The following is a 27,994-nucleotide window of genomic DNA, read 5'->3' on the forward strand; positions in this document are numbered from 1 at the left end:
TTTACTTCAAAGAAATCAAAGCATATTATATTTTCACAATAAGTTTAGTTGCATCTCCGAGTCGGCAAGTAGATGCTAGTTTTTAATGTAAACCTTTTTGAACATTTCTCAGTTATTTGTGTTTACAAGTGACCATGCAAGTTTAATTTCATGTATTCGGGCATATTCAGACCCAAGGTAAAAAAAATAACAAGGTGCTGTTTTCACCAGGCAATAGTAGGCGAGGTACTATTTCCCTTTATAGTATAACCCTCTCTTACAACTAGCATAGGTTGATGGGGACCAATTCCAACCTGGAATCCCCAAATGAGTGGGTATGGTTTTATGCTGTTTTTAGCAATACCACAGCAAGGGAACCTGACATAGACTTCACACATTGTACCCATGACAAGAATCGAACCTTGGTCTTCAGCAATTCAACCACTAGGCTACCCCACCGCCAAAATTCCCAACATGATAAAGTTGTCATCACGGTATTCTTCAACAAGTTCAAGTGAAAATATCCATACCTTTCAAATGTCTTATCTTCCACTTCACAATGTTCACTGTTGCAAAACTCCTGTCATTTAATTTGTTCTTGATTATTCACACCTGCAAAAGTAAGTTTAGCAATATTGAACTAAAAAAATTAGTCACTATAGAGTATCTAGATAAAGGAATATAAATAAGCAAACATATTTCTACATCATATACATTAGCAAGGATTAACATAAGTTAGGTAGATTGCTTATCCTACAAAAATTAAATCACACATTTACTAACATATATAAAACAGAATAAGTGGCTTACAGAAGATAAATAACTTTAATACGTGATCAATATTATTAACATATTCCTTACCTGAATCAGAGACCATATAACAGTCTATGTATTATGGTCTCTGTCTGAATATGTCACATCTTCAGCTCCCTGCAATCGAGGTTGTGAAACATTTCTGCTGTAGGAATATTACATCCGCTGGGATATCCCTTGTCACACTGCCTGGCATGGTAGGCAAACGCATATTCCATACACCACATAGGTATACTTCCTAATACACACTGTCGAAATCCCCGCGGCTCCCAATATGGCCTGTATGAACTGTAATCGGCCAACCTCGTCTCTTTCCGTAACTGTTGCAGAAATGACCGCTCGTCATTCGTGACCAACTCGTGTTATTCCGGGACAAGCAAGTCTACCCATAATTCCCTGTATGGCCGAGGGCGCCATTTTGGAACACAAACGTAAACAAACACTCAAACCTCGTGTAATCGATGTACACCGTGATTCTTGATTGCGATATGCTTACCTCGTGTATCGATACATTGTTCTCAATCACCTCTAACTCGGATATCCCGGACGAAATCCACCTGAGCCATCCACAACGAGGACGTCAAGTATTTCGAAAACTCGATTGACAGCCGAAGGAAGGAAGAGCAGCTTGCAGATGCCAGGTACGTAGCAGGGCTTCGAGACATAATGTTCCATGATTTCTATACAGAGATGTTATGAAATGGATTGATTTAGATATTTTCCTGATCTCCATGTTACTACTGTAAACGTCAAGGGCCTTTTAGTTTTGTTGTTTTCGGAAACCCTTTGTTATTATTATGATCAAGTGTTTGTTGTGACATGGTATTTCTATTTGGGATTGCATAAGAGCTACAGGTGCAGGACTTTTAAGGGTCGTGTCCTTATTCTCAACATAACGCTGGGATTTGATGATGAGGGTTAGTTAACAAGGGTATAAATCTGGCAAAGTGCATGTCAAACAAAACGTGGCATTCAATTCCAATCATGTGTTGCCACCTGAACCACCTGAAAGTGAGATATGGATTACAATGAATAATGACAGCTTATCAATCTTTAACAAATTCACACAGAAACATTGAAAGGATAAAGACAAGTTAGTTGTTTTCTGTTTCAGCATGTTCAGGGTTTGTGGGCAGGTTCACAGACATCCTCAGGGAGGATACCAAGTATTGAGTGAGTATTTTTGTTTGTGATAATACAAACTACATGTATTCATCATGGTATATTTCAATGTAATGTGAAACATCACACTCACAATAGTCCAGCTCTGTGATGGCAGCCTGTAAATAATTGAACATGGACCAGGCAATCTAGTGATTGTTATTTTCAGCAAAGATCCATGCCCTCAGAGTATGATGACAACCTAGTCTGACCACTCAATTCATTAGTTGATTAGTGTTTGCAGCAGTAGAAACTAACACTTTCAGTCCACTAGTCCTAAAATGATAGCATATAGCAAAACCTTTAAAATGTCAAAATGACTAGTGCCAATTTCTAACCCTGGTGTTTGGATGTTGTGTTTGTGTGTGTATGTATGAGTGTATTTAGGTTGGTTTGTTGTTTAACGCCGCACTCAGCTATATGACGGCGGTCTGTAAATAATCGAGTCTGGACCAGACAACCCAGTGATTCATATCATGAGCATCGAGCCACGGAATTTAGATCAGTGACATGCATCAACCAAGTCAGAGAGTCTGACCACCCGATCCCGTTAGTCGCCTTTTACGACAAGCATAATGGCCTTTTACGGCAATCATGGGTTGCTGAAGACCTAGTCTACCCCGGAATCTTCACGGGTCGAGTGTATTTAACTTAAATCATGAATCTTATACTTGTTTCTCTGTGCTTTTACAATGTAACCCAAATTTTCTCTGGAATAATAAAGTATTCTCTTATTTATATCATTTCTGAACAAAGTGTCACATCAAGGTTAGATCTCTGTCAAAACAGTGCCATGGAAAAGCCAAACAAATAGCCTAGAAATAAAAGTAAATACTGCATTGCATTAATCTGCATTTCAAGAAAATGTGGCAATAATTCATGGAATGATATTCACCTTGGTGAGGATCTCTCTGCATTGTCGAACAAGTTATTTCCTATGTAATGTAAGTGTTGAATGACCCTGACTTTGTTGTCAAATATTGTTTTAACATTTGTTAAATATGGGGATAAATGTCATCTCTGAATGTTTGACATGAATTATTATGATTAGGGTAGTTCTAAGTCGGAATCACAACCGGGGTCTTTTCATTTGAATCAAATGTACAACATGTACAGTTTGGACATTTCTGTGATGTGAATGCTACTTATGTTTGTAGAATGTCCGGATGAATAAAAGAGACAGTCATCCGTGCAGCATCAATGCAAAGAAAGACCATAGAAGAGCAACAGTGAGTGGTAAATATTTTGAAATTATTCTGTTTGGTTCATATGGTTATTTTGCAAATATGTCTTCAGTTTGTTCCTTATCGCTGTAGGCACGGATGTCCTATTATCTAAGGCACTACAATTTTCTGTGCAGAGTTGCATCTCTTGGGCTAAGCAGAAACCTATAGTCATGGGTTCAAATCCTGGTTCTCCCCGATTATGTTGCTAGGTTGTCAGCATTATACACATACTCGTGGGATTCATCAAAGACCTGCATCACTTAAGACTTTCTTCCCACATCAAACTAACATGCAGTGATATATCTGGAATACTGTTCAAAGCAGTGTTAAAGCCAAATAATTTATTTAACACTGCATCCAGCAATAGTTTGGCTATATGACAAGGATTGTGAATATATATTTTTCCATGTTGATGAGTTGAAACAATCACTAAATGACATCTCTTAAAAAGATTCCCAGCATTCCAAGCCTAATTAATAGATAAGGTTGTGATTGAGTAGGCTCATTGATCACATGTAATCATACCACAGTGATGTGGGATATTGTCCATAATAGTTATCATCGGTTTGTCTGGACCGAGTTCATAACATTAGTCACTGGTTTGTCTGGTTGAGATTTGAGATGTGATTATCTTAAATGTTTAGCATATAACAAGACTCACATATGACAACTTAAGTGATTTTGCTGCCTTCTATCTGTAAGTACATGTGGCAACAATTCTTTTTGATTGCTAAAATCTTTTTACATAATGCTGCAGAACCTGAAGTCCTGCTTGAGATCCCTGGATGAGTACTCCAGGTTGACAGTCTGGAAGGACCAGACAAGGGAGTCCTAAACAGAGGCTGCACCCCTTCAGATATCAGAGGTGATTTGCAGACAGCGATGATGAGGGTCCTGTTATTTCAATGGAGGCCGACCGAGAAATTGTATGCCAAATGGTACTGGGACACACAAAGGCTGGTCTGGCTAATGTGAGAAGACCAACCAATGCCAAGCTGGAGTGGAATTCTTCCAGGACATTCAGGAAATTCTTGTAAACACTTGAAAGGAATGATAAATGGGACTTATTGTCTTTAAATGTGGACCCAAACACCAAATGGAAAGTTCACAATTCTACTAACACAATGCAGCAGAGATAGAGTCTAACTGGTATCCCCTCATCCTGGTTCCTGTTCATCCATGGCAATATAGAAAGAAAAGGAGGATTGAGGGAAAGTAAGTTATTTGAACTGGTGAACATAATCCGTAGGTACTGTCAAGCGAACAGTTATCACACTCTGTTATGAGTATTGAAGAATAGGATGAAATTGCATACTGCATCAGGAACCATCATGTGGACACTGTTCAATGTGCGATATACTATAGGCATATGAATAAAAGAAATTGATAATTTGATTGTTGCTTATGTTTCATTTGCCAGCTGTGTAAATGGGGATGTTTCATGATTTTGCCTCAGTTTAATAGCCACACTTATCTTATGAAACCATGCATTGCTTTGGCATCTCAAGATAAATAACACATGTTTCCTTTGCTCTGAAAACGTCTGATGACACATTGATCTGTTATGTCAAAGGTTAAAGTCACAACCAGACAAAAAGTTTGTTTGTGGTCAACTCTTCCTTTGGGCAGGGGTCGAAGTTGAGAGAAAGGTCGTGTGTGATCTATATATACTACATTTTCCCTTAAATTGCCTTTTCTACAGAAGTCTTAGTAACTCTTATACATATACTGGTTACATTACTTCCATATTTTGGTCAATGATATGTTGAATTCTACCAAAGGACTGCATATTTGGTTTATGTGCTGGATAGCTCTTTGAAATGTTTTTGAAATATTTATCACTGATATTGAAGGTCAAATTCACACTCAAAAGTGATAACTCATGAGGGGTTGAAGTGTAAGATCAAGGCAACAGTGAAGGGGTCATTCATAAAGTATTTCTGCAATTATAACTAAAATGCCTATTTCTGGAGATATTTGTGAAGTATTAAGCACATCGTTTTTATATTATTTGAATACACATATATGTGCAGTGGTTACAACTCCAGTGTCAAATTAACTGTCAATCCCTTTTAATAAAATAATTCACAGTAACTGAGGAAGAGCTTACTGTAGTACCATAAAACTAGGGTGAGGCAAATGTCAATGAAGTTAGTATTTTGGATATAACAAGTCTTATTATCATCTCACTAGGACCAAAGGCCCAAGTGAGCACATTGTCAATGACTTTTTCTTTTTCTCAGTACAAACTGGAAGTCTGGACATGAAATTTAAGGATATCATTATACAAGAACTGATGTTTGTTCATTAAATACCATTAACATCCGAAAAGGACAAAATATGAAATTGCACAGGCTAACATTATTTACCAGAAGCAAGTCATGAAGAAAATTTGCATCCGGATACCTTCAGGAAACCTTCCGGAAGCCTTCCGGAAACCTTCCAGATGCCTTCAACAACCTTCAAATTGCTTGGTATTTTCAAGTTAATTTTTTTATGTGTTTCACATTTAAGTGAACAAATGCACCCCCCAAATTTTGACATTTTTTTTGGAAGGTTTCCGGAAGGTATCCGGAAGGTATCCGGGCCGGATCCAAAATGGGAAGGTATCCGGAAGGTTTCCGGAAGACGGAAACCTACACTTTTTTTGCTGTGATAGTAGTAGTAGTAGTAAAACAGAAAACCAATAGATATTTAAGTGCAGACCAATAACAAATAACTGATTTGCGTAGTATATTCTCAAAAATCAAAGCAAAACATATATAAATTGTTCAGATTATCCACCGAATTCCATTTTGGCGAAAAGAGCAAAATAGCTGTGAAAATTATTTGTATGAACCACTGAAAATCAGTGATGACAGCAGGTGTCGGTGAACGAACACAGGCACACACCGATCAGACACAGACAAAGTCACACCTTATACCGTTGACAAGCAAGTCTGAATAATGAGTGAGTGAGTATGGTTGTACGCCGCTTTTAGCAATAGTCCAACAATATCACGGCGGGGGACACCAGAAATGGGCTTCACACATTGTACCCATGTCGGGAATCGAACCCGGGTTTTCGGCGTGACGAGCGAACGCTTTAACCACTAGGCTACCCCACCGCCCTCTGAACAATGAAAATGGTCAGAATATATATATATATATATATATATATATATATATATACAAGAGTGATTAACATGATGTTGATATTGTATCCATGAATTGTGTTTACTTTGTCATCCATCAACTTTTAAATAAAAGCGACAGAACCCTTTTCATATTCATAAAGATAAAAACCAGAGTCGACTGTACGATTCCGATCTTATGAGCATGTGTTTATGAATCGCTATCAACCAGTGATGACACCAGGTGTTCGCGAAAGGGTGAACTTATCTAGCCACACCGTCACCCGTCACAAACACATGCAGAGGCAGGTCCATTGTTTACCCGAAAAACACGGTCAAAATAGGGAAATGCATTGACATCATTTTCGTCACTGATGCGTCAATTGTAGAAATGTCCTCCAAATGTCAGTCACATTTCCAAGAAATATCTATCAAACAATTAAAATGTTACTTGGGAAAACACAAATACGTGTACAGAATTTATATTTACTTCCGCGTGTTCCGTGTATATCGTATCAATTGCGCAACAGCCTGGCCTCTGACAGGGGAAACCGGGGGATGTGCGGACTGAGGACTGGGGAAAACCGCCTATGAACGCGACAGACATCCTATTTCACCACTCTTACACTGGACAGAATCACATTCTGAAGCTCTCATTGCCGATCGGACTCTTCCTCAGGGTAAGCTCTTTTGATATTATCGATATTGTCTTGTCAATTCTTTCATAAAACTTGTTTTGTTTGCTGACCTTGTTCAGGCCCTTTTAGTGGGTGAGTAGGGGACACCTCGGTTTGCCGGCACCTATTGTTCTGGGTTAAAAACTACCCAACCATTACTGACAAGTGTACAATAGAGGGATTATGAGGATTAAAAAGGGATTTAAAAGAGTGCAACATGACTTTCGTTATTTTATTTCTCATGTATATACAGCATACATCATAAATCATACATGTGTTCATACATACAAAATATATAAACTTAAAGTCAGAAATTAAATTAATTATTTACACTTCACATACATTTTAACTCACAAACCAATAAATCTTGCCACAGAATCAGCATATTCTGTTGGTGACTTGAGCCCTGCCAACAACTCCTGCTTTTCCCTCTCAATACCGCTATCCACATTGCGGTACTTCCTCCTCTTTCCTATGCTTTAGATAAACATCTGAATTGCTGGCTCATTTAATCTCTTATCATAACATTCAGGGTGCCGGCAAACCGAGGTTAAACAGGTGAGTAACTGTCACTGAATTAGCAAATGCATTGTTAACGGCTTGGTCAGGTTTACAAAGGGTCGGATTGCTGTTCAAAGAAAACAAGATAATAGGCGTAGATACGTGTAGTGAGGCGCTATCCACGAATACATTGGGTGCGTTGTTCCCGTACAGATACGTGAAGAGAGGCGCTATCCACGAATACATTGGGTGCGTTGTTCCCGTACAGATAAGTAGTTGATATTTAAGATGTAGCCATCCACACATCCACATTTGATGACGTCACAAGTGCACCTAGTAACCTCACGTGACTGATGACGTCACATAACCTTGACCTTGGGGTGGGGGTGGGTGGGTTTGGGGTTGGTGTTGTTGTCATGCGATCAATGACCTCGTATAACCTTGACCAATAATCTCGTATAACAGTTGTATCAACAATTGTTTCCGGACAGTTGAAAGGAAAAACACTTGTGTAAACACGAGATTGTTTTGAAAGGAAATACTTAAATCAACGAGGACGTATTTGAAACGTGTGGTGGGGGAGGGGTGTTGTCAACGTCAATGCCTCATTAATAGGCAAGATAACTCATTGATATGTAAATGTATAAGTGATGTATCAGGTTAATTAGATGACTACAGGGTCAACTGACCAAATGCAATCACGCAACTAATTACTCGAGCATTCCCTAACAAAGAACAATGGATAGTAATGAATATCCTTATATGGAAACTAAGGTCACCAATCCCTCATTAATAGGCAAGATAACTCATTAATATGTAAATGTATAAGTGATGTATCAGGTTAATTGGATGAATTCAGGGTCAACTAACCAGATGTCACCATGCAACTAATTACTCGAGCATTCCTTAACAAAGAACAATGGATAGTAATGAATATCCTTATATGGAAACTTGACATCGCGCGCAAAATGGAATGCAATTGCGACAGCATTTGGGCGCCTTTTTTAACATTTTCTCCATGGGCATTCGGGGCTGCGTCTGCTGAGAATATCAGCTCGGGAAGAAGTGTATGGGTTTGTTTACACAACTGAAAGGCGAATGAGTTAACGCCCCAATCTCACATGTAAGGAAGTCTCGTACTATTAACTCAACTTTGAAAAAAACAGTGAGGTTATTGTTCAAAATGAAAAGTTTTTTTGTGTGCGTGTGTGTCTTTTTCTAATTCCATTACATATTTGTAACACGAGGACTGATATTTCAAACATTAACCTTGTCAACAACAAAATCTAACAATGTAGAAATGAAAGTCCTTATATGGAAAATTGTTTACTACGCCTGTGTTAGGCCTCTGCTCGCTTGGAACGGAATGGTTGAGAAACGTTTAACACTTGTCAGATTTCAAGACTTTAGAATGTTTTTTTGGTGTATTCTAAATTTCTTTAATTACTTGAAACAAATTCAATAACTAACTTATAAATTTAAACCCACTTGTCGTAACTCAACATCTAATTAATTTTCTTTTAAGTGAAACAGTTTTCTAATACAGACTATACCATAATTTCGACGCGAGATTCCAACTTAGATAACCTGAAAAAACGCTGTGCTTGGTCGCAAGACCCCCTTATAGTCTGTTTCATTGTTCCACGCACTGTTTCACAAAAGTATTGCTTTAATTGACCACACACGCGCGCGAATAAGGTTAATTGGATGAATACATAGTCAACTGACCAGATGCAACCATGCAACTTGTTACTTGACCATTCATTAACAAATAACAATGGATAGTAATGAATATCCTTATATGGAAACTTGACATCGCGCGCGAAATGGAATGTTATTGCGACTGCATTTTGGCGCCTTTTTGCACCTTTTCTCCATGCGCATTCGGGGCTGCGTCTGCCATGGAGAAACTTTTCTGTTGGAAACTGTCAATTTCGGACAGGAAGTAGATGAAAATATCCTTCACTTGACGAGATACATTAAAGTCTAAAATCTGATTACTCAGACCTTGAGGATCATTGCCAATTTGAAATCTGAAATTCGATGTAGTATCATCAAAAGATTAGTGTGAACGCCATGATTCGCAAATTCGCTCTTTTGAAAGAGACTTCCCAAAATCTTATTTAAAATATACGCAAAACTTATTATTATGCATGAGTCGAGATGAAATGCACCTTGTCGCCACCCATCTCAAATATATGAGAAAGTGTACAGATGTAAAGTTTTGCTTGTCTCAAGTTCTAGGGATGTGGATGCAATGTCAAGATCCTTTCGACAGTAGGGAGCAGCAATTAGCTTCGAATTCGCAACATTTCGGAAAACACATCAGACGTTTTTTTACAGGAACAAATAGGTTTGAAACAGTATACCCAATATAGCAACAACAAAAAACACAACAAAACGTATGATAACGCTGCAGTGCTGTGTCTCCCGATATTCTATACGGCTCATGAAAGCTGCAGGCTTACGTAGTTCCTCTATTTGAAGCCGAAACCGCTAATAGAGTCATCTGATCAGCTGAAGAAAGAATAAAAGCCTATAACAACTATTACCTACAATAGAACTCGGTTCTCTAATGCAGACCGGCTTCTAATATTGAGGAAATAAGGTATAGTTAACAAATGTCAAACATGTAGTGTATACACATGTACATACAAAAGGCGTGGGACAGTCAGCACACTCATTACAGAGAGAGTATTAAAATTGTGATTTTAGGAACAGACTAAGGGCTTTGCTAAGCATTGCAAGAGTTGATTTTTCTCAAAGAAAGTATAATTTAACGGTTTCACTTATTTATCCTGTGATATAATCATGACGTGTCTGTGTGTGTGTGTGTGTGTGTGTGTGTGTGTGTGTCTAGACGATCATCAAAGATTGAACTTTCATTTTATGCAAATAGAGAGGTCACAGACATTTCAGAAAGAATGGTGTGTGTTTGTGTATTTATTTTCCGAAGGATCGTACAAGACTCGGGTGTGTAACCACCATATTCATCCTCAGTTCAGAAACATGACTTCGTGAATTTGCGACCTCTGTTTGTTTGTTTTGAAATATTTTTAAATTTTATCTGAATACATTTTATTTGAAAAAAAAATGGAAGGGAGATCATTTCTAAGTACGATTTGCGTACCCCAAAAAGAATTGATAAATTCAAAAATGATATGAGTTTCCATGTTGATAACGATTTCATTCGAGGAGTAATTGGAAGAGGACGTGGGTACTATTTTGAATGTAAATTTGTAGTGAATAAATCACTGATCGCGACTGACTTTCGAACAAAAGAAATTTGTAAATATCTTATAGACACTAACGAAGGGACCCATCGAATTATTAACCAAAATTCTTACAAACCTGTGGCATTTGTTCCTCCATTCAATGAAATATATATATTCAAGACTACCTCGACAATAATGTAAACAACATCAGCAACCGACAGTTATAGAACATTATGGGAAACATGTGATGGATCCAGGGACTTAAAAGTGTCACATCATATTTGGAGAGCGGGATTTTCACCATGAGATGAAGGTAAGACATTTTATTGTTCAATTATACAAACAAAATCTTTGCTGCTTACTATAGAAGTTTATTAGACTATTGTAGGATAATCCGATGCTGTTGCTAAGCCACTTGAACAAAAACACAATAACGTTTCTCGTGTCTATTTTCATTGTACGCCACGACTTTTCAGATAATACTTTCCTTCCAACAAGTGTTTGATATGAACCAAACATATATGTTTAGTGAATTTACATCAAGCAATTCTTACACATTTATGTCACTAAAATCTGATTCAATAATCTTCGTTTTTAATTTTAGTTATTGAAAGCATCAAACATTAGAAAAGAATACCATTACAAATACAACTGTAATTAAATCTTCATTTTAAACAGTGGTAAGGGGAATAGTCTTATCAACAGACCATCGCTCACACTCCGTCACATAATACTCTGCCACAGCCTAATTGGTATATCACGTGATCGGACTTTTCTCTTGTTTGTAAACAAACGCGCTTTTTCAGAAATCAGTATAGAACGGACTAATGCAAGTATTTGGGAGGAGGCGCTTTACATATTGTTTTGCATAATTATATAGATATGCTACTGCACCTGCGACAGTGAGTTGCATGACAATATATATTTATACACCAAAGTGACCGTATCACTAGCTCTCCGTTGGGCTTCGATGAGAGCACGTGGAGCCGTACAACCAATGTAAACAAAGGATAACTACGCAAAAACAAGTCGATTTTCACGTATGAGGTTACTTTCTTTATGAACCGTAACCATGCTTTGACATTTGTTTATGAGAATGTGCAGAATTGTCAAAAATGAAACGGATGAAAAGCATATGCAATATCTTGAATAGACTGTGAAAGATGTGACGAATCGTCATATGGCGCTGGCCTGTGGCAGAGGTACATGTACTATGCTGGTTGGCTACCGGCCGCTGTGTCTACTTACTTACTTTGGAGATTTAACGTGCGCTTTCCGACTGATGCGTATTTCGCACACGGGATGCTGTGTCTAATGAGAGCCGAGTCTTTTATAAGCGCCGGGTCTCTCTCTAATAAGCAATTTGAATAGTGTTTGTGTCCGTTTTAATTAGATGCTGTTTCACAAAGCGGTCATAACGCTACGACAACATGATAAACTATGTCAGTGGGCCAATGAATTCGGCTTACAAATACCAAACTTGTTATTAACTGTGCACTTTTAAAAAAAGAACAAGTTCGATTTTAGCATTTGTAAACCAGACCCATTGACCCAATATATAATAATACGTCCTTATTACATTGGAGGGTGTCTGTAGTTGTCACAGAAACATAAAAAAGGAGGGGGGAGTATATTCTTCCTGTGAACACCAAGTAAAATCACATCTCATCATACAGTTTACACGAAAAGTGAGTAGCAATTTGCGAAACTGCTTGTAATCTTGTAACCCGCGCCTGTGTACGACTCGCTATTACACTCACTATAAGACGCCTAGCATTAATTTCAGGGGTGTTAGCTGGAAACCTCGCCTCTGTGCGTTATAACAAAATCAAGTGGGAAACATGATATTCGGTGGGAGAATACAGTGTTTTGCACGAGAATTAAAGTCGGCGAGAGGATGTCTTCTAAAGTATGTGTCTATTATGCTTCATTCAGAGTATTTGTAATTACAGGAGAAACCAATGAACGACTATTTCACGAGTTGAAATTCGAGCATTTTACTTCAAACACTGCCCGAATACATATGACCCTTGACCTACTTACAGTATGAGTGTATATTCGTGTTAATTTGCAGTTATAAGAATAATTTTCATAAATTGTGTTTATGTCTAATATCTTCCAAAAAGTATTCAGAAGTCAGGCGATCATCTCAGCAACGCGTACATGATTTTCATATGCATCTTTCCGTAGTTTAGCTATCGAACAGCACTTGATTAACATCCGTACATTCTATTTGGGATTTAATAAATATATCCATTTCGATTTTGAACGAAAAAACTAATGCGAATTCGTCTGCGAGTCGTAAAATTTAAAAAATCAATGCTAAGCGTTATACATTGTATTTTACCAAATCAAAATTTTTAAGTTTATTGATACCAATTATTGTATATTTTTTCTATTATTTCCCCATGTCACATCACAGTGTTCATCACCTTTAACTCGCAACCTCTTGCAGCGAATATCACAAGGTTTATTGACTGTTTTGTATCAGGTTTTGGTATATGTTAAAATAAATAAAAATGACAATACACTCATATCAAGAATATTTATTCGTTGCATGTATATAAAACGTGATTAAACAATAATATTTAACACTAAACAGTTTTACAAAGATTCCAATTTTCTAAAGTCTCCGGGCACGCAAGATTCTCATTTAAATATAGTTCCAAAAGTTTAACCCCTTTAGTGGCAAGCTGGACAATTGTTCGTTTTAACAATCAAATTTCTGCCTAAATAGGCTATTGAAAACCTATCCTGTGACAATTTGTTGAAAATAGCTCCTTTTTTTGTAAGTGCTGACGTCAGAGCACCTCGAATGAGGTGGGATACTTATTCAATACCAAGGATCTATGATGTGAATCTATACGGAGGGGCGGTCGGGTAGCCTAGTGGTTAAAGCGTTCGCTCGTCACGACGAAGACCCGGGTTCGATTCCCGACATGGGTACAATGTGTGAAGCCCATTTGTGGTGTCCCCCGCCGTGATATTGCTGGAATATTGCTAAAAGCGGCTCACTCACTCACTCACTCACTCACTGTAGGTTCACGGTTCTCGTTGATTGAAGTGTTAACAGTGTGGTTTTACGACAGACAAGTTCGTGTTAGTAAATGTATGACACTAAAAAAACCACAAGCAAACTGTCGTGTGATCGGCTTGCAGAGATAATTGCTTTCCAGAGGCATATTGACCATATGTATGACATCATAGAAATATGAATTAAAACAACAACAAAATATAAACTGTAATAAGGCTTTTATTAACAGCACAGGCTGTATGTCTTTACAAGTGTAGAGTTCGAGTGATTTCAACGATTTTCAAAATAATTAATAACCTTGACGGTTGAATGATTTTAGAAAAGTTTAAAGCGTTTATTCTCAACATGAAATACACCACTCGGATGCACCTGATGGAGACGACCAACTTTGTGACATTTATAGATGTTTGCGTCCCGGAGGTCCCAACTTGACCGGTCTCCTGATGTATACGACCAGGCGTTTCTTTGACGCCAGGAAACTGTCATTTAGAGAAATCTGTTTTGACGTAATGACAGGTCGTGTTTTCAATACATGGATAAGTCCAAATCTTCTTCCTTTACCTCGACTTGCTGACCGATTCTTCCGTGTCATTGTTGCGTGTAACATAAAATCTCGACTGAAGGGTTGTAACACGAGAACAAGGTTTTTATTCTTGCTCGCTCTGCTCGTCATCGCCATCATCGGGGGCTGAGATAGATTCAGTGTCACTTTCTGCTTCGGGTATGTCTACACGAGTCAGAATGTCTTTTATCACAGTTTTCGTGAAACGAGCGATCCTGTTTTTGATAATAGATTGATCAGTTCCAGGATCCATATCGCTCAGGCTGTCTAGGATGGTTTGAAATAGAGGCGCCTGTCTTATATATTGGGCGAACTCTATGACACTTTTGAGGCTGTCGTTCAATTCACTTTCCCACATCTGTTTCATTTTTCTGTCAATCCATTCTTCTGTTCGACCCTGTTGTCTGTACTTTTTCCTCTTGAGTTTCATCGCGTCGTGCTTGATGTTGTACACACGATTCCAGATGCGTTGTAAACCAATATTTTGCCGCTCCTCCGCATCCACGTCGGTGTTTGGCGGCTTCCAGCAACGACGTTTGACAGCGAGACCTCCACCTTTCTGTTCAGGAAGTCGTTCCTCATCGTCGTCACCGTTGTCGTCACTCTCGTATCTGAGACGTTTTCTTTTGCATTTCAAGTCGTCGTTTGCTGGACACCACGATCTGATATGTCGCTGTAGATCGTGCATATTGTCTATCAATACGCCGCAGTCAGTACACGCAGTGGCCATGGTAAAAGGTACTGTGTCGTCACTCGAGATGGATGTTGTTTCAACGTTGTCGTCGTCAGAGCTAAGAGACCTTTCTTTGGAAGTTGAAGTGTGATCAGCACGAATGTCAGGAGCTGTCTGAACGTCTAATGCTAGAGAGACATCTTTTACCCGTTGTTGTTGTTGTTGTTGTTGTTGTTGTTGTGAAGCACTGTGATCAGGTTGATTGTCGTTGGTTGTCAAGACGTTGACATGTAATCTATTCTTCTCACTTGTACCGGGTTTGAGATCCACTGTAAGGTGTCCATAAGGGGTTTCAACAGCCCTTTCATAAAGAGTCATAAATTTACCAATGTCTTCAGGAAATATTTTTCTGGCGAATAACTTCACCTGCTGTCTGTCCACTGGCGAATTGAAAAGTGTGACATAATGAGAATTTAGAGCAATGTCCCTAGATTCCTTACCTCTCGGGAAGAGGTTTTGCAATAGCAAAAAGATAATGACATTTTTGTGGTGGGAGGTTTGGGTAAACAGACGGGAAATCCGATTGTCATTCTTTGCTTCAGACAAAAAGTCATCCAACACCATCATGTTCTGATTACGGGCATCGAAGAAGTTTTCATCTTCGAGATTGTAAGGCATTCCTTTAACAAACCGTACTTGAGGTAAAGTTTGAAGAATGCTATCGTAAAGTTGTTGCCACACAGTATAACACCAGACAATACAGTCGCGCAGGGGTTGAACGAATCCATGACGTAATAGGTTGAAGACAAACACCGACTTTCCGCATCCACTGGGTCCAACAACGATGCTATTGGAGGGTATCGTCCGTGTCGCTGGTGCTCCCGAGATGAAAGCAAACGTGGAGCTATTTCCTGATGATGAGGAGGAGGGTGTTTATCGGGAGGAGGAGGAGTAAGGTGTTTATCCAGAGGAGGAAGAAGAGAAGACGAGTCTTGAGTTGATCTATGCATCTGCTTCTGATGTCTCTGTAGATTATCTTTTCGCGTAAAACTCTTGCCACAGTCTGGACAGTTGGTAACCTCCATAGTGATCAAATACAAGTGCGAGATGAGAGGGTCTGAACCATTCTTTTATACCCTTCACAATTGCGATGCTTAAAGACAGCTTGGATTCGTTTCACAGCAGCTTTGATTTTCGAGACAGGTTTTCTGAGGTGGAGGAGGAGGGTGTTTATCCAGAGGTGGAGGAGGAGGGTGTTTATCCAGAGGAGGAGGAGGAGGGTGTTTATCCAGAGGAGGAGGAGGAGGAGGAAGAGTAGGGTGTTTATCCAGAGGAGGAGGAGGAGGAGGAAGAGTAGGGTGTTTATCCAGAGGAGGAGGAGGAGGGTGTTTATCCAGAGGAGGAGGAGGGTGTTTATCCAGAGAAGGAGGAGGGTGTTTATCCAGAGGAGGAGAAGGAGGGTGTTTATCCAGAGGAGGAGGAGGGTGTTTATCCAGAGGAGGAGGAGGAGGAGGAGGAAAAGGAGGGTGTTTATCCAGAGGAGGAGGAGGGTGTTTATCCACAGGAGGAGGAGGAGTAAGGTGTTTATCCAGAGGAGGAAGAAGAGAAGGTGAGTCTTGAGTTGACCTGTGCACCTGCTTCTCATGTCTCTATAGATTATCTTTTCACGTAAAACTCTTGCCAGTCTGGATAGGTGGTAACCTCCATAGTGATCAAATACGATAAGTGCGCGATGAGAGGGTCTGAAGCATTCTTTTATACCCTTCAGCCATGCGACGCTTCAAGGCAGGTCGGATTCGTTTCAGAACAGCCTTTACTTTCGACACGGGTTGTATTTTCAGTATAGTCATTTTCCCCTTCTTGGTTGTCATCTTTTTCTTCTTAGATGCAACCAGTCTCCTCGGCGACCCCTTTGATGCCATTGATTTTCTCCGACATGTTTTTCTCGACTTGGTCTTGCCACGCTTTGTGAAAACGACCGTAGGTCCAAATATATCTTCTGAAACTCTCTTCATGTTGAAAACGGACGTCTAATCTGTCAGCAAGGTTAGAGTGAAAATGTCAGTCACTCAACACTACCGTTGAGTTTTATAACACATATTGACATAGATCATACACTTCTTCTACTCATCTAATTAACCTGATACATCACATTTACGCACCCAATGTATTCGTTGATAGCGCCTCACTACACGTATCTGTAGGTGAACAACGCACCCAATGTATTCGTTGATAGCGCCCCTCTTCCCGTATCTGTACGGGAACAACGCACCCAATGTATTCGTTGATAGCGCCTCACTACACGTATCTGTAGGTGAACAACGCACCCAATGTATTCGTGGATAGCGCCTCACTTCATGTATCTGTACGGGAACAACGAACCCAATGTATTCGTGGATAGCGCCTCACTTCACGTATCTGTACGGGAACAACGCACCCAATGTATTCGTGGATAGCGCCTCACTACACGTATCTGTACGGGAACAACGCACCCAATGTATTCGTTGATAGCGCCTCACTTCCCGTATCTGTACGGGAACAACGCACCCAATGTATTCGTGGATAGCGTCTCTCTTCCCGTATCTGTACGGGAACAACGCACCCAATGTATTCGTTGATAGCGCCCCTCTTCCTGTATCTGTACGGGAACAACGCACCCAATGTATTCGTTGATAGCGCCTCACTACACGTATCTGTACGGGAACAACGCACCCAATGTATTCGTTGATAGCGCCTCACTACACGTATCTGTAGGTGAACAACGCACCCAATGTATTCGTGGATAGCGCCTCACTACACGTATCTGTAGGTGAACAACGCACCCAATGTATTTGTGGATAGCGCCTGTGGTGTTGTTGTCATGCGATCAATGACCTCGTATAACCTTGACCAATAATCTCGTATAACAGTTGTATCAACAATTGTTTCCACGAATACAATAGGGACGCTTGTGTGACAGTGTCAGACGATGGTGGATATACTTATTCAGTATCTCGTTGGCGATCTGACGCTTTGCTAAACTCGAGTAGTTTTGACCTTGGACCTTGGTCCCGTGTTTCTTCCCGCTGACATTTTAACCAGAGGTTTGAAAGGGGGTTCATAAATTGTGTCTACTTTGTCATCGGTCAAGTTCTAAATAAAACCGACAAAATCCTTTCCATATTCATAAGAAATCTCTGCCAAAAACAGAGTTGATTGTACGATTCGACTATAGCATGAGCAGGTGTCTTGTCAAGTCTTTGATAAAACTTGTTATATAGAAGTGTATGTTATTGTTTATTAATGATTGTAAAGGTGTTGCATTGTTTCTGTTTAGATTTGTTTATTTACATTGTGTTTATGTGGCAGAATGTAAATAGTGTGTATTTTAACTAATTTATTTTAAACTTAGGTAAATAATTAAGTTAAGTATGGTAACAGCTTACAGCTATAAATGTAATAATATATTGTACAGTATTTTAGTACACTAAGTCTTGTGTGATAATGTACATAGTTCTATGAAAGTGTTATATGACTCTGTGTGTGTGTGTGTGTGTGTGTGTGTGTGTGTGTGTGTGTGTGTGAGAGAGAGACTGTGTGTGAGAAAGAGAAAGCATGTCTGTGTGCGTATTATATACGTTTTACTTAATTGTGTCATTTCATTATTAGGCATAGAGGCACATATAAAGCCATACTGTTGGCACTGACGTGACGTGATGATGGTATTTATGTGCCAATAGTTGTATGTATATATTGTTATATTGTGATGTGTATTTTATCATATAAATGGGATTGGTAGCTGTAATAAATATACAACTGATGGTTGCTCTGATGATATATGCTTAAATTCATGTTCATGGTAAACAGTAAATGTAATGTGTTTGTTTAATAATAGATTCTTGTAATTGTATATTACTAGTTCAACCTTATTTTATTATGTTTTAGGGCATTATCATCCATAACCATATTGTGGTGGGATCTCCATATCCCCATCCGAACAGACGGAATAAATCCCATGAATCCCCAACAAGTATTCGTGGTTTTTCCATAGACGTGATACCGCTGTAACATTTAGTCAGTGATAAGTCGTCAGGAATTTAGTACTGATTAATGTGCTCAGTAGTCAGGAAGGTACTGTATTCAGATGCTGGTGGACATCTGTGACCATCCCGTGTTATTCCGGGACAAGCCGAATAGCGACTCGTGCTCCCCCCATGGCCATTTTTGCGACTGGGTTCCGTCTTAGTGCAAACGGGCATACCTAAAACAATTGTCAAATCGTTGCGTAATTGTTCACATATATTTCCCCATATATTATATCTTCACGATATGGCTGAAATATTGCCGATGCCCATATATTATATATATATTTCAGATGTAATATAAAGCACATCGGGACATGCGTTATGACACAGTATGGTTGAACACATTTATCTGTGTCTTGGGTATATTTTTAGATGCAAGACATATGTAAAATCAAAAATTGTTTCTGAGGGATTTGTTGACGAAGAACTTAAAACCATGCGCATTCTGATTGGTTTGTCGTATTTTCGCACATAACATTCATCGAATGGGGGATGAGTCTTCTCGCAGGTTACGTAAAGGGGCGAGTGGTGACGAATGGCTAGTGTGGTGTGTAGCCGGACCCGGAATGATTGAAGGTTATAGTATGTATGAAACACGTGGAATATTCTTTGTTGTGAGGGCACAGTATAGACATATCCAGTAGCAAGGTAAGTGATATATAAGATCGTGTTTTCTCGGATCTCACGCTTTTCATCCCTTCGAAATCAGCTTTCATGTGAGGATCACTCTTCATCCCTGATTCACTGCCTAGCCTTTCTCGGAAGTTTGGCCACTGTCGCCACTGGGTGAACATATATTATTCTACGACTCTTTCCTATCACCACTGTATTTTTGTATCTGATTTTGACCACTGCCATCATATTATATATTGGCATTGGATAGTGTACTGCCACTCTATTGTGTACTGCGTTGTCCATTTTTGTGTATTAATTTTAAAACTATCCAATCTTAATTTGTTCGTGTAAATCCATGGATATAATAATCTCTCACAATTACCAAGAGCCGATCAACGGGATCGGGTGGTCAGGCTCCTGACCTGGTTGAATTACGTCATCGTATCCAAATTGAGTGGATCGATGCTCATGATGTCATTCGTTGGATTGTCTGGTCCAGACCCGATTGGATGTCACAAAAGCAGTCCACGATGTTCCTCCTTTGGGCTCTCCTCCCACACATCGTCCCCCTTTTTAATGAATGAACTGAACGGGGGATAAACATAACTATCTCACTCACTGGAGATGTTGACTAATAACATACTGTAAAAGTTACTATATGTACGGTTTCATCTTGTCCTTACAGGACGTGACCACTTGATGAGACAAAGCGACGAGAGACATGGCGGGTATTGATGACGACAGGAGACATATTGCCATTCATATACATAGCAATGCCACTCATATTAACGCGGCAGGGATTGTCCACGGGGGTGTAGGCAACGTGCTCGAACAGAAGATTAGAAAAGAAGTTGCTGCAAGATTAGGGAGTTCACAAGCTATTGAAAATGAAACGAGTGGTGGAGTAAGGAGTTCACAAGCTATTGAAAATGAAACGAGTGATGCAGTTAGGAGTTCACAAGCTATTGAAAATGAAACGAGTGATGCAGTAAGGAGTTCACAAGCTATTGAAAATGAAACGAGTAATGCATTTAGGAGTTCACAAGCTATTGAAGGTAGTGCCCAAGGTATAAGAAAAAAAGCTACTGCTACAGTAGGATGTTTACACGGTGCTGAAACAACATCTTCTGGAGCAGAAAGTGGACAAACTAATCGAACAGAAACTACTGCTACGTTAAGTAGAGTAGACGATATTGGACACGGACCTCCTGCAAGAGTAGAGAGGGGACCTGTCATTGGGACTGGGACTGCGAGTGGAGTAGGAAGCAGACCTGGTACCGGACGTACACAAGCTGGTGGAGGAGGGAGTGGACAAAATACAATCATTGCTGAAGGATGCGGGCAGTATAATACGCATGAAACCACAGTATATAAGCAAGGTGATTAACTATATATTAGTCTGCATACAAACGTTAAATGTTTCATGGACACATATTGCTCAATGGTGAAGGGGGAGGAAGGACTTATTTATCATAATTGTATTGAAACACAACTGGGCATTGAACTCGGGTGTCGTAAAACAAGTAAAACATGTAAGTTCATGACTGAGTATGCTTTATATGCCGCGGTGTATTTGAAATTTATTAATGTGATATGAAATTACGGACTGACACACTGATGCCTTACAAACATGTCCCTTTTTAGCCTGACAGCTGAGGAGATTTGGGTTTCAGTGCTTCCTCGCTACAAAAATATCATCATAATGCTCCTTATTCATCTCACTGTTTTCCTTAATTTGATGAACACGGATCTGTAAAAGCTTAGGGAAATATATAAGTGTGTTATCGTGTTCAATTAAAGGTTCTCTGGCAAATCTTTTACATAGTCATATTGACGTCCACTTGTAATGTTTCTCTGGTATGGCCTCACAATTACTGGTCGCTTTGGTCTAGTCTGTCTCCCAGACCCTAGAGAAAAAAATAACAAAAGAGTCCAACTCAAGTCTAGGAAGACTTGGCAAGTGGAGATTGTCTCAGGTCCTGAAATTAAGGATTGTTCTGGGCTCCATTTTGTATTTTATCTTATTTTGCAGATATATATGTTTCAAAAAGGTAACTTTATTTCTGGAACGAAATGTCAGTTTAGCTTTCGTCTTGCAAATTGTCGATAAATATAACGTCTGATATTTCGACGGATAGTTTGATTATGTTTCATAGTAAACTTACTGAATATATCATAGTCTAAGGCTAGGTTCGAACATTTAAACATTATTCTTTCCATTATCCTAATTGAACATTTTTCGTATTTATCAAGAGCGTGTGAGGGAGTTTGGTGCAATACTGCTTTGAACAATAGGGGCGGTGGGGTAGCCTAGTGGTTAAAGCGTTTGCACCTCACACCGAAAACCCGGGTTTGATTCCCCACATGGATACAATGTGTGAAGCCCATTTCTGATGTCTCTCACCGTGATACTGCTAACAGGCGTTCAGCAATATATTCACTTACTCACTTTGATTTGATGTGTTAGGAAGGCCCGATGAAATAGACGTGTAGCACTAAAGTAAAACCCACGAGAACGGGTTTATTGTACGATTCAAACTATATTCTATACATTAGATTTGGAAATGTCTTCCACATGTGTACCATTAAATTCTTTGAAAACTTTACTCAGGCCTTGCATTTGAAACCTTCTTTAACTGAAGCATTTGAAACCTTCCTTGCTTTCCAACGTAATAGACCATTATCGTAGTTGCATCATATATTTGACGGAGAAACGAATAACGCCTAGATCGAAGTGGTATTATGAAACATACGCGGACATTATGCACTACATTTGAGGTGTGTAATTGTGAGCTGTAATATTGTAATCAGAGTATTTTCGTTGTTGCAATGTATTTGTATTTATTGAATGGTTCAGTAAAACATAAGAGCACGCTTCGCAAACACAATGTGTAATACTGAAACTGTTGAACTGTGTTGGCACTAGAAACAAGTCAAAATAGTGACATGTTTTTACCCCGCTTTTAGCAATATTCCAGCAATTTCATGACAGAGGACACCAGCTATGGGTTTACAGTCACAATGGAAAAAACTTTCCTTTTTTAACAACTATTTTCTATACTCCTCAGTGTCAAATGACCAAAGGTCAGAAGCGGATGAGGAAGCATCAGAAAGTATCCACACCACACTGGGCGCTGGTCAGCATGGTTTAGGTGAGAAATAAACGTAATATATATATCAGCAACGTGACTGGACATTAAACTGTGTGTGCAATCACGCCTCTGTCACAACACTGGAAAGTCGTGAAGATCCGGGTCAGAATAGGTCTTCAGCGACTGTGCTTGTAGTCAGAGGCGACCAACGGGATCGGGTGGTCAGGCTCGCTGACTTGGTTGATGCATGTCATCGTATCCCAATTGCCTAGATCCATGCTCATGATGTCACTCACTGATGTGTCCAGATTCGATTATAGACAGACCGCTGTCATCTTGGTGAATGGGCGTTAAACAACAGACATCATCACAACACTCGAAAACATTATTGTTAACAACCATGATAGATGCACGGTTCTTCCCAACCTAATCGCTAGAATCCTTATTCATGTCCATAAAAAGTCCTAATTATATCAACAAATAGATTTTCAGGATAGATTATTATCCTTGTCGACAAGAATAAATATGAAAAATACAAATGCAAACTTCTCTTATTTCAGTTTGTCTTGCGCTGACAGCCTAGATATGATTCCCGATCGGTATTCCTCGTTAAACATTCACAGTAATCACCGAATGAAGGAGAAAACGTAACAAAGAATAGAAGTTGTAATGTAAAAAAGGGTGTCATGAATTTACATTTGATTCTCTTTTAAATCATGACGAAACCGTCACCAGATAAAGGTTTTTTTCATATATTTCGTTTGTTATCTTCTTCCAGTTTGGGAGCCGCCTGCACCTCAACTGGAAGCATCAGAGAGTATACAACCCAGAAGAGGTGAGAAACATACAAAATATAAGATGTAAATTCAAAACGTCCCTAATATCTGCAGACGGCTTAAAAAACATAATAGGGGTGAGAACCATATTACTTGACAGAAAAAACTGGCTGATCACAATGCTATATGCGCAATCATGACACTGTTACAACACTCGAACAATAACATTGTGAATCTTTCAGTTGAATCGCATTTTAACCCTTGAGTAAATGGTCCCATTTCAGCAATGACAAAATCTTCATCCGACAAACGTCAAACAGACATTGATTTTCATGCTGCATGCAAGGCGGGCGATGTAGGCCGAGTGGCTCGTTTCTTGTCCGGTGATCAGGGAAACCTCAACGGGAAAGACGGTAACGGGAGAACAGGTCTGATGATGGCTGCGTACCAAGGACACAGAAATGTTGTGGAGTTTCTTGTCAGCAAAGGAGCAGATTTGACTTTAGTGGAGAAAGGTGGTGACACCATTCTTCACGCAGCTTGTCGTGGAGGCGATATAAATATAGTCAAGTGTGTCCTCTCTAAGGACGACGTGGACGTCAACTGTACAGATAAGTCGGGGATGACACCATCAATGTCTGCAGCACGCTGGGGGTATACGGAGGTCGTGAAGCTGCTTATCCGTAGGGGGTCTAATCTACAGATGGTGGATGATGAGGGTGACACCATTCTGCATTATGCCTGTCGAGGAGGACACGATGACATTGCTGAATACGTCCTCTCCCGCAGCGCAGCGCTCATCAACGTCAAGAATAGGAGTGGCAAAACAGCAGCGAGAGTAGCCAAAGATGAAGAACATTATTTGGTGTATCAACGTCTCAAGTCAGTGCACTCAGGATGCTACCTTATGTGAGTGTGGACTGACAATGACACGAGGACTCTGACGTTTGATTACATATGAAACATTTAGAACGTATACAGTGGATTTTTGTCTCCTCACCATCATCCTCGACGTTCCAGGGAACTGCACACGTATCTTTATTCTGGTTGGATATATATCCTGAACGCATTCCTACGTACTTCGTTACAGTCGCCGTAGCTCCTGCCATAATTTAGTACAGAATTCCTCCCGTTCGCCGGAGTAATGTGATTAGGCAGCCATTTGAAGCATTATGCTATTTGAAACGGACTAAGAAGGAAAATGATCCGGGGTAGAATGGGTCTTCAGTAACCCATTCTTGCCGTAAAGGCGACAATGCTTGTCGTCAGAGACGACTAACGGGATCGGGTGGTCAGGCTCGCCGACGTGGTTGATGCATGTCATCGTATCCTAATTGCATGGATCGATGCTGATGATGTCAGTCACTGGAGTGTCTGGTCCAGACTCGCCGTCATATAGCTGGAATATTGCTGAGTGCTGCGTTAGACAATAAACACATATTTACCCATCATACCCATGTTAAATGGACGTAAATTCACCGATTGTAGTCAGTTTTTGCGGGTGTTTTGGGGAATAAAACCGAACAAACTGTCCATCTTCTGCGCTGTATCCGTCGTTACGTTCCAGGAGGGGCAAGGGCGTAACATCAACCAGAGTAATATTTCTTGACTGACAAACAGACAGAATATTTATTTTTTCATTTCACTCGGAGGTACATATAACAAATCTTCCCGAGGCAAGAAGTTAACTAACTTTAAAAGTCCAGTTTCCACCCTTGCCAAACTAGGCGAAATGCATCAAATCACATGAGCACCTTGATTAAAAACATGAAAAGATTTGGATAATATCTTTTGACAACGAGTTGGTGGTGCACATGCTTTGCAAATCCTGCAATCGACCGAAATGTGCACGACAGTTTACGAACCGGATATCGATTTCGGTGCACGATTGTGATTGGACTATGCATAGACTCGTTAGTCCAGACAAAATGTAACTCCATTATACTAGCCTAGTTCGGCAAGGGTGGAAACTGTACTTTTATAGTCAGTTAACTCTCTCGCCTCGGGACGATGCATATAACATAGCTGTATTTTACAAACAATACAGTAAAACGTAATTGCGACCAACGCCACGTGATTTATGAGAGATAAAAAAACAACACTCAACAACACTCACCTCAACATTCCAGATAAAACACAACACACGTGTTTCCCACAAGCGTGCGTTGCCCAGAATGCTTATATCGGCAAAAATCACGGTTTACCTCAGCCGATTCAAAAAGTAGGACTTACAAAAAAACGCTGCACTGCTTAAATGGATACGACATATGAATTTAAACCGGGCTATATATCGCCATCAACCAGCTGGACCACCATACTTCTGATCATGGTGACTTATGGTTACTCTCCTACCTGCGTAGCACCCTAGCAGGATTTATACCATCTCACTGGCAGCTGGTGATTGTTAGCAAGTGAAACCGAAGATCAACAAGTAAACTTAAACCAGAGTTAGGAATATGCATACTATAATTGATCATGACGTAGTCTTACATACCCTCACAAGGCGATCGTTAGTTTACGCTATGTCAACAACCTGTGATGGTTCGTGTGTGTGTCGGCTATGTCCAATAGACATGGGGGGCAAGGGTGGCCAAGTGGTCTGAGGCGCTGCAACTGGCTGTGCAGAGTTGCATCCCTTGGGAACGCCAGAAACCTATGATTGTGTGTAGAATCCCCGATTATGTATTTGGTTTGTCAGCACCATACCTGTGGGTTTCACGACCAGTGAAGATCGGGGGTAGAATAGGTCTCCAGCAACCCATGCTTGCCGTAAAAGGCGACTATGCTTGTCGTTGGAGGCGACTGACGGGATCGTGTGGCCAGGCTCGCTGACTTGGTTGATGCATGTCATCGATCCCAATTGCGTAAATAGATGCTCATGATATTAATCACTGGATTGTCTGGTCCAGACACGATTATTTACAGACCGCCGTCATATAGCTGGAATATTGCTGCGTGCGGCGTTAAACAAGAAACCAACCAACCCGTGGGTTTCACCAAAATGGTATATGTCTAAGACCTGCATCACTTCGGGATCTTCTATAGAATTCTATCTATGATGTAGCATCTAAGTTTAGGATTGTTAGTGATGTATGTTTTTGTAAATAGTGTATGAAATTTGTTGAATGCTGCATAAGCCATTGCGTTACGCTTTATAGATAGATAGCTATTTAGTCGGTATTTTAGGCCACGTGGCCCATTGTACAATTGACATTTTCAGTTTCATTTGTTTAGTCACGTGATAACCAGATATATAAAAAGTATCTGACAGAGAATAAATGTTTCAACAATACGGCTAAAGAACGTCTAGTTGTTGGATGTGATAAGACTCATCATTAACATCTTGTTTTTGTATCTATTGTTAAACATCGGAATATATTTTTCTCTAAGATGTTCATACTTATCATACCAATAAAACATGAAATTCATCCTCAATCTCTCCTAATTGGCAGTTTTTTCAGATACCAATTTCAACGTCCTTTTTTCACATTTACATCTAAACTTTAGATAAGTTGTGTGATGACACTCTGAATTTACATAATGCCCTAACAAGCAATTTATCATCTAACATACTTATATACTTCTCTCGTTATATACATATGGCTGAAATACTGCCGATGTGACGTTAAATAATAATAACTCACTCACTCTCGTTCTATAGAAGACTTGATATCCTTGTAATGGAAACGTGAACAAGATATACCATCATGCCAGTTGTGGCTGTACGTGTCCTGCATCCTTTGTTTGAAAGAGTATAAGAACAAATCTGTATCCCCTACATCTTGGGAAATCCACACAAAGGAATAATCCCATGAAAATAATATATATCTGACCATGGACACCCAGTTCGTTTTACCATCCTCATCAAGAGCTTTCAGTAGTTTATAACATTGGTAAGGATATCTTTGCGGCCCCATCCTCAGTTATTTTAACCAAAATGTTGTCATTCGCAGATGACTCAATACAGGAATGGGATAGTGTCCTGTTTCACCTAAAATAGTTTAATTGGAAGCATATTTCCAAGCATTAAAAAACGTTCAAAGTACGACGCATGTACTTTTTCAATAGTCATTATATTTTGCGCCCCATATTTCTGCTCAAATATAGCACGAGCTGTAGGAAAAGGATACATGTATATGTTTCTTGGTTTTTTTAGATAGGTATAATTGCTGTTGATGCTTGCGATGCTAGTTGACTGCACGCAACTGACCATGATAGTTTAGATGATAGCGTCAAGCCTAAATATTTATAATAAGTAACAATTTCAAGGTGATATTACTATATGTCAATTCTTCATTGTTGGCAATGATACCTCCATTTCTAAATGATTATTACATTTGTTTTTGACAAATTTATATAACTTCCAATCCCCATCTGTTGCACAAAGAATATAATACATCAATTGTTTCTGTAGACCATTAACAGAGTATGAAATCATGGCGCTTTGGCCAGTAGTAAGGAAATTATACGTTTATGTAAATGTGTATGCACCC

The 27,994-nt window shown here is 39.6% G+C and overlaps 1 protein-coding gene and 1 long non-coding RNA gene across 3 annotated transcripts; both read left to right on the forward strand.

The window, feature by feature from the left end:
- Positions 1–1,204: 1,204 nt before the first annotated feature.
- Positions 1,205–3,185, forward strand: LOC139448484 (uncharacterized). Its single transcript, XR_011652090.1, has 3 exons — positions 1,205–1,433; positions 1,907–1,965; positions 3,111–3,185. It is a non-coding gene; the product is annotated as an uncharacterized lncRNA (long non-coding RNA).
- A 3,654-nt stretch (positions 3,186–6,839) lies between these two features.
- LOC139447379 (uncharacterized) lies at positions 6,840–26,907 on the forward strand. 2 transcript variants are annotated; one of them, XM_071228698.1, is made up of 6 exons: positions 6,840–6,972; positions 20,319–20,802; positions 20,839–21,012; positions 22,702–22,785; positions 23,504–23,560; positions 23,786–26,907. In XM_071228698.1, the coding sequence occupies exons 2-6, from the start codon at positions 20,355–20,357 to the stop codon at positions 24,412–24,414; spliced, it is 1,392 nt and encodes a 463-aa protein (XP_071084799.1). In that variant the 5' UTR covers positions 6,840–6,972; positions 20,319–20,354; the 3' UTR covers positions 24,415–26,907. The 2 variants fall into 2 exon arrangements, with proteins under 2 accessions (XP_071084799.1, XP_071084798.1); XM_071228697.1 differs by having other exon boundaries at positions 20,319–21,012.
- Positions 26,908–27,994: the final 1,087 nt, after the last annotated feature.

The sequence above is a fragment of the Haliotis cracherodii genome, unplaced genomic scaffold, assembly GCF_022045235.1.
Source record: "Haliotis cracherodii isolate W230 unplaced genomic scaffold, xgHalCrac1.p SCAF_7, whole genome shotgun sequence".
Lineage (NCBI taxonomy): Eukaryota > Metazoa > Mollusca > Gastropoda > Lepetellida > Haliotidae > Haliotis > Haliotis cracherodii.